General features: G+C 43.8%; 1 protein-coding gene across 1 annotated transcript in view; it reads right to left on the minus strand.

The window, feature by feature from the left end:
* The window catches only part of LOC119361779 (protein STRUBBELIG-RECEPTOR FAMILY 7-like), an 18,339-nt gene that overhangs the window by 3,043 nt on the left and 1,815 nt on the right, over positions 1 to 13,481 (minus strand). Inside the window, exons 2-8 of the mRNA XM_037626925.1 lie at positions 9,849 to 9,993; positions 9,477 to 9,732; positions 9,118 to 9,349; positions 8,839 to 8,992; positions 8,461 to 8,691; positions 5,614 to 5,721; positions 5,260 to 5,518 (exon numbers count right to left, since the gene is read on the minus strand). Coding sequence (XP_037482822.1) covers positions 5,260 to 5,518; positions 5,614 to 5,721; positions 8,461 to 8,691; positions 8,839 to 8,992; positions 9,118 to 9,349; positions 9,477 to 9,732; positions 9,849 to 9,950 — 1,342 coding nt within the window. The 5' untranslated portion in view covers positions 9,951 to 9,993. The remainder of the gene's footprint in view (positions 1 to 5,259; positions 5,519 to 5,613; positions 5,722 to 8,460; positions 8,692 to 8,838; positions 8,993 to 9,117; positions 9,350 to 9,476; positions 9,733 to 9,848; positions 9,994 to 13,481) is intronic.

Raw genomic sequence — 13,481 nt, forward strand, 5'->3', positions numbered from 1 at the left:
CCTGTCCCCCCGGTCGCTCCTGCAAGCGACTCGGAGGGGAAACCCTAGCCCCTGGCCTTAAGGCCCCTCCTCTTTCTCCTAGCCTCTCCCCTCGCCACTGCCTTCTCGACCGGCCAGCGTCGGCGGCGGTGGGGCCTCTCCCCTGCTCGATGGTGGCTGACGTGGGTCGGTGTTGTCGGGCGGTGGCGAGGCTCTCGCAGAGGGCACGACATTCGGCGGCGGGGCCGATGCCTCTCTTCCCCTACTCTATGGTGGCCGGCGTGGGTCGGTGTTGTCGGGCGGTGGAAAGGCACTGGCAGAGGGCGTGGCAGCGCAGCAAGCCGCTGCCCGGCGGCGGCGTTATGGGCTCTGTGGTGGCCCCGTGTGTTGCGCCCGGAGTTATAGCGGCTGCCACACTTGTGAAGCGCGTCAGACCCCCTATAGAGGGTGGCTGATGCAGATGCAAAGGGGCGCCGCTCTTGGTCGTGTGGGCGGTGGGTGGGTGGCGAGCATGGGCGGGCTCCCGGGGGTTCCCTGTTAGCCCTTGGAGTGGATTTGAAGGTAGTGGCCCTCTCCCTTGACCTTCGTGTCTCGCTGTCATCCTCAGTTGATCGCTGTCGGTGTCCTCTGTTAACCAGATCTGGCGGTTGGTGGGGCTAGAGGGTTTGGTACAGACGATTGGGGAAAACCCTTGGCCGGCTGCTATGGCCATGATGACGTGGCGCTCCGGCGTCATTCTCTTTCTTGAAGGCGGCATCACGATCCTACCCTCACCCTCTCCTCCTCGTCCCGGGTGAAAGCCTGGATTCTTCAGATTGGGTAGTGACGGAGCTTCAGCGTCGTTTTTCTTCTTGAAGGCACTACCTTGGGACGACGCAGTGGTGGTCGAGGCTTCGGCGTGGGTGTTGATCTGCCGTATATGTTTAGTAGTGTTCCTGCTCGGCTGCTTGCAGTTTAAAGTTGACGTCTATGAGCGGCGGTGGCGATGTAGGGGTGTGATGCTGCGTGGTGCAGTGGCCGTACTTGTCGTCATCTCCCCGGCAACCAATTGGTCATGGTCATGCGAGCTCGGGGTGACCGGCTCTACTTATCAACGGCGTAGTTTACTCCGATCCAGGACTAGAGGGCCGGGGCCTTCTTTGGAGGTAGAGAAGGATGGCGGACCGACAATAGCTGGCCTCAAGGGAGTTAACAAAGCATGGCAATCCTCATGCAGCGGGCCACTACCTCGTCTTAGTCGCGTTGTTTGCTGGCTCTTGTTCGCCGAGGGCCTCAATGCTCAAGCATATGTTTGGTGCATTCGTGCTTGTTAGTAGCTCTTTTGGTATCATGTATCTTTGTCGTTTGTGTTTCTTTTCTCTCCCTTATGTGCTCTTTTGCTGTAGCATCTGAGATTGCTTTATATAAATATAAAGTGGGGGCAAACCATTTTTCTTTAATATGCTGATTTTTCTCATCTCAACCCACGATGTACCCATAGTGGATGTTTCCTTGCTATCTTCCCCTGCATGGCACTACTGTTCCAGTGTAGGATGTGTTCGATGGTCTCCTAGTCAGGGTCGTCGATTCCTGGTTGGCCAATCCTATTTGGCGCTAAAGCGCCCGATCACAAACGGGCGCCTGAAGGCGCACAGCTAGTTAGGCTCGGCCCATCTTCCCTTTGCTTTCTGTTTGTATAAAGAAAAAAAAAATGAAATTGCGGCCGGTGGTATTCGTCGTTACTTCCCCGTGCTAACTACCCCACTGGGCTCATTCTTGTGCTAAATTATATTTTCTTTAGTCTTTTCTTCGTACTTTGTACTTCTATTTCTATTTTCCTTTTTCCTTTTTCTTTTTGTTTGGTTTATTGTTCTTTTTTCTTTTGCCAAATTGAACGAATTTTGTTCAAAACTGATGAACCATTTTTCAAAATTGATGAAATTTTTTTCAAAAATTGATTTTTCAAATTTGGTGAACTTTTTCGAAAATTGATGATTTTTTTTAAATTCGATGAACTTTTGTCAAGTTTGATGAACTTTTTTTGAAAATCGATGAACTATTTTCCAAATCCAATGAACTTTTTCAATTTTGATGTACTTTTTCTCAAATTTGGTGAACTTATTTTCAACTTTGATGAACTTTTTTCTGAAAATTAATGAATTTTTTTCAGGTTTGTGAACTTTTCTCAAAATCCATGAACTTTTCCAAATTCACCTTTTTTTTTAAAATAATTCAAGAAAGTTAAGCGATATAATAGATGGATGGTTCTATGCAATAAAATAGCATGACGACATTGTTATTATGCTCTTGCCGCTGTTACTAGTCACTAACGTCAGGTAGCTCGACTGGCTAGTCGGTCCTGTACGGGAAGTGGATGCGCGTGAGTTCGACAACTGTTAGGAGCTCCCTTCTTGGTTGGCGATCCTTCGCTCGTTTAGGTTCTCTAGATGGGTCATGCCTCTGTAGGGATGTATGGGCCGTGTCTTCTTTGACGTTCTATTTTTCTTTTCTTAATGAAATCACATGCAGCTTTTCTGCATGGTTCAGAAACAAAAACTTGTGATGTACCTGTTCTGATCGGATCAATGAGCTTGGGCACCTTCCTCGGCATTAGGAGTCCATGCGTGCCTTATGTATGTCAAGCTCAAGTGCCGAAGCTCGTGTGATGTGCGGCTGGGCCTAGGCTTTTTCGGCAGGGTAAATGAGTGTCGGCCGCAATGTTTTAAATAGCAGGCTATGCCAAATAGCGGCGGACCTCAAAATCAGCTATAGCGGGCCATAGCAAGCTATATCGGGATGTTTATACATGAGACCATTTAGCGGCACCAGGCAACAAGGAACTACTTCTGCAACTGTTGACGCACATGATGGAGTCTTTCGTGCGATTTGGGAGGTAAACTGCCCTCCAAGGGTTCATCATTTCTTGTGGCGGTTTGCACACAATAGTCATCCGATGTATATGAACATTAACCGCAAAGGTGTGGATCTGGACACACGCTGCGCTGTGTGTGAGAAGTACTTTGAGGATGGGGGGCATCTATTTCTGAAATGCAAGCAAGTGAAGTACATATGGAGAGCCATGTTTTTGGAAGGTGTTAGGCTAATGCTTCTCACCTGTACCTCGGCCAAAGAAACGCTGTCAACCATTTTTGCTTTGCCAGCACAGAAAAAGCTTCAGGTGGTAGCTCTCTTATGGTGTTGGTGGACAGAACGGAATAGGGGCAACCATGGGGAGAAAAGAATGGAGGTGGATAGGTTCTGTTATACTGTCAATCGTCATGTTGTGGAGTGGCAGGAGTTTCTCAGCCCCAAGCCCGCGGTGACAATTCCAACACAGCAAGTGAACTGGGAAAAGCCCCCAAGTGACATGGTAAAAATCAATTCAGATGCTGCGTTCTCGATAAACTCAGGAACTGGAGGTTGGGGTTTCATCTGCAGAGACAATACAGGGGAGTTGCACTTTGCAGCTGCTGGGGCTAAGCATGGTCTGTCGAGTGCTCTACATGCTGAAACTTTAGCTCTGTATCAAGCAGTACAATGGGCAGACAGTATTGGGGTTGGCCGTGTAATTTTTGAGACAGACTGTCAAGTCCTGTAGCAAGCCACCTCCTCTAGCACCTACTCCCTCAGTTCCGAATTACTTGTCGCACGTATGGATGTATCTAGATGTATTCTAGTTTTAGATACATCCATTTCAGCGACGAGTAATTTGGAACGGAGGGAGTATGATTTTACACCCCTGGGTGTGCTTTTCAGTGACATAAGATTCAGACTTAGAACTACGTTTATTGATAGCAAAGTGGTGTATGCACCAAGAGACTGTAATAAACCAGCGCATGTGCTGGCGAATATGGGTGCAGGCCTAGCTGATGGTGAACTTAGGGAATGGTTCATCAGCTATCCCGATGATGTAATCAGTGCGGTGACCGGCGATCAGGCCGTGTCTTAATGGAATATCAGTGTTCCATAGCAAAAAAAAAAGCTATAGCAAGGCTATAGGGGGTCTATAGCCGGCTATTTAAAACTATGCAGCCGGGTCAGGTAGTTGGAAAGAAGAGCTGAAACAAGATGGAGCGCAGATATGGAGTGTGTATCTGCATATACCCTTGTGTTGCATGTGCGTCAGAGTGTAGTTGGATAGAAGAGCTGAAACAAGATGGAGCGGGGATATGGAGTGTGTATCTGCATGTACCCTTGTGTTGCATGTGTGTCGGAGTGTGCGTAAAGATGCATTTACTGCATGGTGTGTATATATGCTTGTGCCTGTGCACCAACAACCCAAACTAAGCCCAAACTGCCACCATCCAACTACCACGCACTGAACCCTCGTACACGATGGTACTGGGTTTGTACATCTGTAGATACTAGCAATACGGTCCGTGCGTTGCAAGGGGAGAAAAACAAATCATAATCTCCAATGACCATGACCACATTTTGCTGCATCACCGAGATACACTATCACTCCCATTTTCAGGAAATCATGAACACTTCTTTTAAACTCGTGAACATATTTGAAATCATGAATGTTTTTCCAATTTATGAACATTTTTTACAGATTTTCGAACATTTTTCAAATTCGTGAACGTTTTATAATATTTGCAAACATCTTTACAGATTTTCGAACATTTTTCAAATTCATGAACATTTTATAATATTTGCAAACATTTTTAAAAATTGAGAAAAAAACTAATTTTTTTGTTGGATTGGTGAACATTTCTAGAATCGACAAACACTCTTTTGGAAATTGGTGGAACAATTTGTCAAATTGACGAACATTTTTCTGTTTTAACGAACATTTTCTAAAATGCATGATCATTTTTTGAATCATCGAACATTTTTATGAATAAATTAACTATTTTGTAAGTCAGCAAAAGTTTTTGAATTTTTAGAATAATTTTCAATTCATGAACATTTTTTGAATTGGTGGAATTTTGTTAAATTTATTAATATTTTTTAATTAGACAAACTTGTTAGAAAAAATCATGATTATTTTCAGATTTTCTGAACATTTGTTTTCAAAATTGTGAACATTTTTTGAATATGCGAACATTTTTTTAAGTCCCCAACATTTTTTGAATCCACAAACATTTATAGTTATTAAAAATTTTGTTTCAAAATTTTCATTTTTTCATAGAAGGCCTTTAATCCGTTCATTTATTAGATCTCTCATTTTCACCAAAGATGAGGAATCGATGACCATATGTCACGGGGCACACTGCCCCCATATAGCACAAAGTCCTAACTCGAAATGAAACATAGAGAAACCAGAAATTGTTCAAAAATAATATCTATATGTAATACCTGAAATGTAATCGTGAAGGCTTCCACGAGGCATATATTCCAAGCAAAGAAAACGTTCAGTCTTTTCAGCTGAAACGAATTTTCCTTCATATTGCATAAGTGAAATTTCCGTTTCATAGCAGTAGCCCACTAGTAGCACTATATTTGGGTGCTTCAGTGCCATAAGAAGACCCCCCTCATTCTCAAATTGCGTCTGTGACTTCAGTGTGGACTGCACAAGCTTCTTCACTGCAACAATTTTCCCACTTTGTTGCACTCCCTGCATGATGTCTCTTATTTATATAGATATATATGGGCTTGCGCGTCAAGTATGGATACATATTTGAGGAAAAAATATATTATTTAACCTTATACCTTATATACCACGCCAAAACCACCATGACCAAGTATTCGGCCATCACAGAAATTGTCTGTGATCTCTTTCAAATGTTGTAACGAAAGATGGTGTGGATTGGATCCCACCTGCATAAAAAGCTTATTGGATTCATGTGCAGTTTTTTTTATAGTTTATACAATTTCCCCAAAAAAATAAATTTATTTTGTAAATAGTAGACAAACCTTTAAATTATATGAAACAGATTCTTTCATCATTCGCAATTTTGTAGTATAATAATATACTCCATCCATTCAAAAATAAGTGACGTGGTTTTAGTTCAACTTTGACGTGGTTTTAGTTCAAAAATAATATACTCCCATGTCTCTTATTCTAGCGGGGAGTAATTATTTTCCCTACAATATGCTATTTCCATCAGTCAGGGCAATGATTATTGATTCATATTCTGGAATTTTTCTATTTAGTTGGTCGTATATTCTTATTGATTATGTGGACGGCTGAGCATCATAAAATTAGAAGAGAATCATTTGCTTCACCGGACATCTGCAAGAACTGTGTACCGTACTCTAGTTCGACTTAGCAAGAGTGGAAGATATTAATAAAATGATAACATGGAATGGCAAATAAAGCAAACATGCGTGTTCTATTGATGGCCTGAAAGCAAGATGTGTTTTTTTGGAATGAAAACAAGATGTGTTTTCTTTTAATTAGTTTGGATTGCTTCCCGCATGTGTCATGTGGTAACAAGATGTGTTTGTCAGGTGGAATGTATATAGCAAACCAGAAGTTTTTCCATGGCAAATAAGCAACTTTCTCTTACTGTTACAAATTTCGTGTGACCCCATGCTGCCTGACAACGAATCTGCTCATAGGAAACAAGAGAAAAAAAACTTTCATTCACTACATCAGGGCCTGAGCTTTTTTTTTTCTTTTTTTGACAGGCAGGGCAAGGACTAGCTGGCACAGCGATGACACACTACTGCAAAAAACATGGCTCTGGCAGTCAGCCGTACCCTAAGCGACTAATAGCAGGCAGGGCCGTTCATCTACTTCTGGCTATTATGATGAACTAGTGTAAGGGCATCTTCAACGCCGACCCGCAGATCTCCCGCAACCGTTCGGACCATGCTGTCCGGACTACGGAAGCCATCCAATGCCGACCTGTATTTGTCCATGGGGCGGTCCGGACGTGATTTCTCCTGCAAACCGTGTAGACAAAAGTGAGGAAGGTTTGCGGACTCCGGACCGATCCAAAGCCTGCTTTTGACCGTTCTGGCCCACCAAAAACCCCTCTCCACTGTCGTGCACGCATTCCGCCCGGCGCCCGCTGCCCGCATTCATGCCGCTGCAGAGTGCACCGCTCCGCATTGAAGACGGCTCAGGGCGGACGCAAACTCTCACTGCCTCTGCCACTGAAGCAGCTCGCTGGCCGAGGGCGTCACCCGATGGAACATGCCTCCTCTCCGCATTCACACGCCTCCATTTCACCCGCTTGGAAGCTGAGAAACCTACTCCGGTCACACGTCCGCTCATGAGCGGGCCGACACTAAATGCAACGCTTGCTGAGGTCCTCCCGTCCGCCCCCTATTTAGACGACGCCAGACGCCGGACAAGAATCACACCCCTCCACTGCTCCACTCATGTCCTTCTTCACCACTCTTCTGATGGCTTCCAAATAGCAGTTCTCCAGCATACAAGCCGGTTGGGTGGCTCACCGAGCCTGCCGTATACGAGAGAGGCAGCTCACGGCTCCAGCTCCCGCGCCTGACCTGACGGAGCAAGTTGCCACCCCAAGTCGGCGCGTTGTTCAACAACTCGCCGCTCTAGGCCCACTCGGTGAGGAATGGCGAGTTGCTCTATGCGGGCATGGCGGGGAGCACAGTGGCACATGCATCATTGTTGTCGTCGACGATGTTGCATCGTACAACACCTCCCGTGTCTGAGACCGCACCTCCCGTGCCTGTGACCGCGCCTCTCGTGCCTGTGACCGAGCCATGCAGGCGGAGACAGAAGCCAGGTGCGCGAAGAGTGACGAGTCGGTAGCCAGCTCCTCCGCGTCCGTCGCCATCATTGAGGAGAAGTAGAACACGGGAGTCTCTTGCCGCTTGGGTCCCATGACGGCCACTGCAGGGGCGACACCGGCGTACACATCCAGTGTCTTGCGCGGTTCTTTTTTTGCGAGCACCTCCGTCGATCCCACATGAGCTCCATGGAAGCGGAGGCATCAGCCGGGGGGTTCAAGCTGATGAGTGGTGGGGAAGCGAGCCGGCGCTGAAGTATATACCTTCGGGGCTCCCGACAGTCCAGTGATCGGGCTGCCGGACATGAGGAAGACAAAGGGTTCCGCGGGCGTCAATTTAGATTAGGTATTATTATACCTCCAGAGCCGGACTAGCACCGCTTAGTTGATGTAAATATACTAAAATCCGTCATGTTTATATGAAAATCCAGTATTTTTTATATGAAATCCGTAATGTTTATATGAACTTCGGCCGTGTTCGCATGAATTTCGTCCGTTGGTTCGAGTTGTTGTGAAAATGTATGCGGCTACCATTGGATGGCGACCTCCCGCATCCGTGTCCGCGGACTGGTCTCCCCTTGTCCACGGACGGATGCGGGAGGATTTTGCGGGTTGCCGTTGGAGATGCCGTAATAGCATATCATGAAGTTATTAAACAACAAATTACACTACAAAGTAAGTTAATACTACTAATTACAACAGGTTACTCCCTCCGTCCAAAAAAAAACTTATCGCTTAAATGGATGTATCTAGCATCAAGTTAGTGCTAGATTCGTCCATTTAAGGGACAAGGTTGAGACAAATTTTCTTGAACGGATGGAGTACTATATATGCTATGTATACGTACCTGCAGAATTAAGTCTTTTGACTCTTTAGGAGGTAGTGATATTTTTCTCTTAATTTTAGCTTCTAGCTCCTCCAGCTCACAGACAATATCCTCTATGCAGGGTCTCTTTTCTCGGTCGACGTTCACACATCTTACTGCTATCTCAAGACATGTACACACTCGTAGAATATCTATGTCGTGTGATGGATGCTCCAACGTTCCCTGCAACCTTCTCTTCCAGTTTCGGCGTACCTGCATGCGAAAATGGATAAATTAAACTTCCCTAGGAAGATACTGCAACTAGATTGTATGAAAAAGCAAGGACGTATGATTTGGAGAAGTCCTATGTATGTCCATGCATGTATGTTCGTGCCATGGAGAAAACAGAATTTTCCTTACCAGCTCGATAAATTGTATGTGAGACAATCCAAGATCAGCAGGGTGGTAGTCCTTATTTCCGGCCATCATTTTTAACATAATGATACCCAAACTGAACATGTCAAACTTGTTTGATACTATCAAGTTGTCTATGAATTCTGGTGGCATGTACCCGCTGCATGATATCATAATAAGCATAATATATTGACACGGTCAGTGCAAATACAAATAAAATTTGGTTTAAAAACATTACAAAAACAAACAGCCCGCTTAAACCATGCATGATAAATGTTAACTTACGATGTTCCTCTTATCACCTCTGTTTGATACTCTTCTTCTGTTGAAGCGCCCCATGTCGCCAAACCAAAATATGTAATTTTGGGGGTCATGTCCTTATCCAGCAATATATGAGAAGGCTTTAAGTTCAGATGGAAAATTGGTTTTTCATGTGCGTTGTGAAGGTGATTTAAGCCCTCACAGGTCCCTTGAATGATTTTATAACATGTGGGCCAATCAAGTACGCAAGATTCATCTGCCATTACAAGGGAAAAAAAAGGAAAAAGAGAAAAATGCGTGCACTCCTCAAAAGCATTCATCTTTGAAATGCAAACTAGTAGTACTAGTAATACATACAAAATTGTTGGTCATGATATAATTACCTCCGATATGCTTATCGAGGCTTCCCCCCTGCATATACTCGAAGCAGAGAAGTTTCTTCACTATGCTCGCTAGGACCAGTTCCCCTTCGTATTCCACGCATTCCATGTGTGTATCATGGCAGTAGCCAATTAACCGTATGATATTTTTGTGACGAGCCTTGTTAAGGTTACGGAGTTCATTGTGAAAATCCTTATCATCAAGTCCATGCAAAGGATGAAGCCTCTTCACGGCAATATCTTCCCCATCATGCACCGCCTGTTAAGATCACTTGTTAATTAGCACGACTGAGCTAGCGAGGGGTGGTATATTGTTTATTTAGTCTTGGCAAACTAGAGATAGAAAAGAAAATAGAACAGTCAGTGTCATACTACCTTGTAAACATCTGCATTATAGCCGCTGCCTACTTTTCGATCCTCTGAGAAGTTGTTTGTAATGGCTTCAAGCTGATGGAGCCTAAAGCACGTGCTGTCCATCTCCCCAACCCAGGCTTAACTGATACGATGATCTTAAATCTTGCTGAGAAAGAAAAATAACGTGAGCTGATAGAACAGGCGTGAGTAGCCATCCTCTCCAATCTCCACCAAATTTTAATATCGCGAGCAAAGTCTATAGCCCGCAATAGCGGCGGCCGCTAAGCAATTTTGCAGGAATAGTACATGTGCTTGTCATTCTCAATTCTCAAGTAGTACATGTGCATATTTGTCTCAGAAAACGGGGGATTTTCAGTACAAAACAGGGTACAAACTCAAACAGAGTATAAATTCAGAAAACAAGTGTTCACAAAACGGCTGCAATCGAGACCATGGTTTTCACTTTCAGTGAGATTTCGGTGAAATTCACTGAATTTCAGTAATTTCAGCAGACACTGAAATATTACGTTTCGGCCAAAATATTTCAGCAATTTCAGTATAGCACAACCATTTCAATATTTTTCAAAATATTTTTTAAAATTATCAAATTTTGAATTGAATTCAAGTGAATATTTCGGTCATTTGGCTCAAATGGAAACTGAAATCACTGAAATTCACTGAATTTCAGTAATTTCGGTTGGTGCTGAAATTTTTCTGAAACTAAAATTGAAAACCATGATCGAGACCAACTAGCTGTTCTGCTACTGAGCCAAATGCCAAACGACCGAAGGCAGCAAACATATTCTTCCTGTACTGAATCAACAAATGAATGAAGGATAGAGAGGATTGGAGGACTCATAGACGTCGTTGTGCAGAGGTCCCTCTTTCCCAGTCGCAGCCTTCGTGAGCGTGGTGTGAAGCTATGGGGCAGAACATGGACGCAGCCCACTGCCTGCCGTTCCAGTTGCAGAAACTGCCCGGAGTCTTGGGTGTCACCTTGCCGTCACTGCTTCCGGCTTCCGGGGAAGCTTGCCGAGTGCACCTATGAGTAACCGCGCAGCCGCCAACATTTTTGGTGGAGGGAAGGAAGGGAACGGGAAGAGAGGGAGATGCTGCTAGGTTTCTGGAAGAGCTCCTCTGGCTTATCGGGCAAATTTGGGCCGAGCCCTTTTTAGGCCTCTCTTTCGGCCTGTCCAAACTAAATTGCGGCGACAAGTGAAGGGATTTAGCGCCGTTTCGCGCAGCGATCGAGTGATTACGGCAGCTCACGTTTTTTCAGCGAATAGCGTCGCGGGAAGGCTCCAGCCAGCGATTGCTCCGGGATCGCTCGAGTTTCGCCCGCGATTTAAAACTTTGATCTCCGCTCCTTTGCTCTCCAGATGAACGAGCAGGGAATTGGATAGCTTCTCTAACTTTCGTTCTTAGTGTTAGAGGATCCAGTTCTAGGAACAACGTGTCTACCGAAGCTTCTATTAACTTTTGGTCATCGACACCGGCCGGCCAGTGCACCACCACCGCACCACAAGCGTTCACGAATTAGCTAGGTTAGTATTTTTTATCTTTCTTTGTGAACTGAGCTCTTTGGATTGAACCTAGCTATTTGAATTGTAGATGAAGAGATTGAGGGAGATGCCTTTGGGGGCTCGTCGTCAATCGAAGAGGAAAGATGTTGAGAGAGCCTTGGCTGTGCTTCAAAAGCGCTTTGCAATTGTTTGTGGCCCTACCGAGTACTCGAACTCCAAGGTTCCATGACAGATCATGAATTGTTGCATCATACTGCATAACATGATCATTGCAGACGAGAGAGATATGCCTGAGAACTTTCAGTACATCACCAACAAGACTCCGGTTGAGCCAGAGTATGATATGATCGAATAGGATCTTGGCATTTCTTGAGGATCATTGCAAGATCGAGAATCGTTAAATTCATTCTCAGCTCCAACAAGATAATGTTGAGCATCACTGGCAACATCTTAGCGAGTCTTAGTTGTTCTATCACATGCTATTTGCAACATTTGAACCATTCGGTGTGTTTAATTTTGAATAATTCAGTTTGTAAACTTTGAATTCGGTTTGTAAACTATATTTATGATTTTCTTGAACATTCAAATATATCTTTAGTTTCTATATGTTTGCTAATATGTAGTTGCAAATTATACTAGAATTGCAAAGTTTAGAAAAAAATAAAAATTTACTCTGTTATATATAGGAGATCGGCTAGGTCCGGCGAAAACTTATTGGAGTATATGTACTCCACTAAGCTTTTAATCCACCGGATACTCCACTAATTTTAGGGGATCAGTTAGAAATGCCCTTAGTGGAGTATTCTTACTCCACTAAGCTTTCACCGGACCTAATCGATCCCTAAATATAATGGAGCATTTTTTTCATTTGCATTTTATTTTCAGCTACCGAAACAAATTTCTTTGTTTCTTTATTTTATGAAACATCATTTTGATACATTAGAGTACATAATTCATCAATTTTTCGCTATGAGAGCAATACCAAAGAAAACAATAACCATAATTAGACATTTTAGAAGATATCCAACTTTCGTAACTGCTCTCACTAGTTTGATTAATATCTTCTCTATGTCTTCATTGTTTATTCGCTCTATTGTCTTCTTGAGTTTGCATATTTCTTTCTTCTTCGATCCCGAAGATTTCATCGTTGCTTCGTATCGAGTCTCGTCTCTAGCCTTTATTGTAACAACGATTGTATGAGCATCTATCAATTTTGGTTTAAAAACATTAGTAAAACAAACTGCCCGCTTAAACCATGCATGATCTGTCAACTTATAATGTTCCTATCACCATCTCTGCTTGATACTCTTCTTCTGTTGCAGCAACACACGTTGACAAACCAAAAACACCAATTTTGGGTGTCATGTCCTTATCCAGCAATGACTTCTTGCACTCAGATTTAAAGTACCCCATGATGCCACAGTTGTGACACTTGACCTTGCGTATACGCGACCGGATTTCGCCTATTATGTTGGCATGGTGAGTCACTTCATAGAAGCCCCAATGACGGAACATCGGGCGGCTGTGAAACATATACCCAAATACATCAAAGGGGTTACAAGCTTTGGTTGTGTCTATTTGAGAAAGAAGAAGGAGATGGTGGAGCTACTTGGCTACAATTCAAGAGGAATTGACGGGATTCTTTGTTGACCACGTCATCAATAAAACCGGAGAATACCATGTGGCACTTGACTTTATATGTTAGGGGGATTGTAATAGATCTTATATTGTACTCCCTTCGTTCCTAAATATAACTCTTTGTAGAGATTTCACTATGAACCACATACGGATGTATATAGATGCATTTTAAGTGTAGATTCATTCATTTTGCTTCGTATGTAGTCCACCTAATGGAATCCCTATAAAGACTTATATTTAGGAACGAAGGGAGTATATATGTAGCTAGTAGCATCGGATAGATTTACGAAAACTTGTTGTTCGACCAATCTTTTGGAGAAGGAGAGGTCGATCACTTCTCTCTGTATATGTTCATGACGATCTTCTGTACTTAATGGTTTCCTTCATTTTCTTTCTAGCCAGCGTGTCGAGTATGTACCATCGACCAAGCACGGAGATAAGAGAGGTCACTTCTCTCTTTTAGCTAGCTAACAAAATATATGAAACCCTTAAT

This window comes from Triticum dicoccoides, chromosome 2B, assembly GCF_002162155.2.
Source record: "Triticum dicoccoides isolate Atlit2015 ecotype Zavitan chromosome 2B, WEW_v2.0, whole genome shotgun sequence".
Classification (NCBI taxonomy): Eukaryota; Viridiplantae; Streptophyta; class Magnoliopsida; order Poales; family Poaceae; genus Triticum; species Triticum dicoccoides.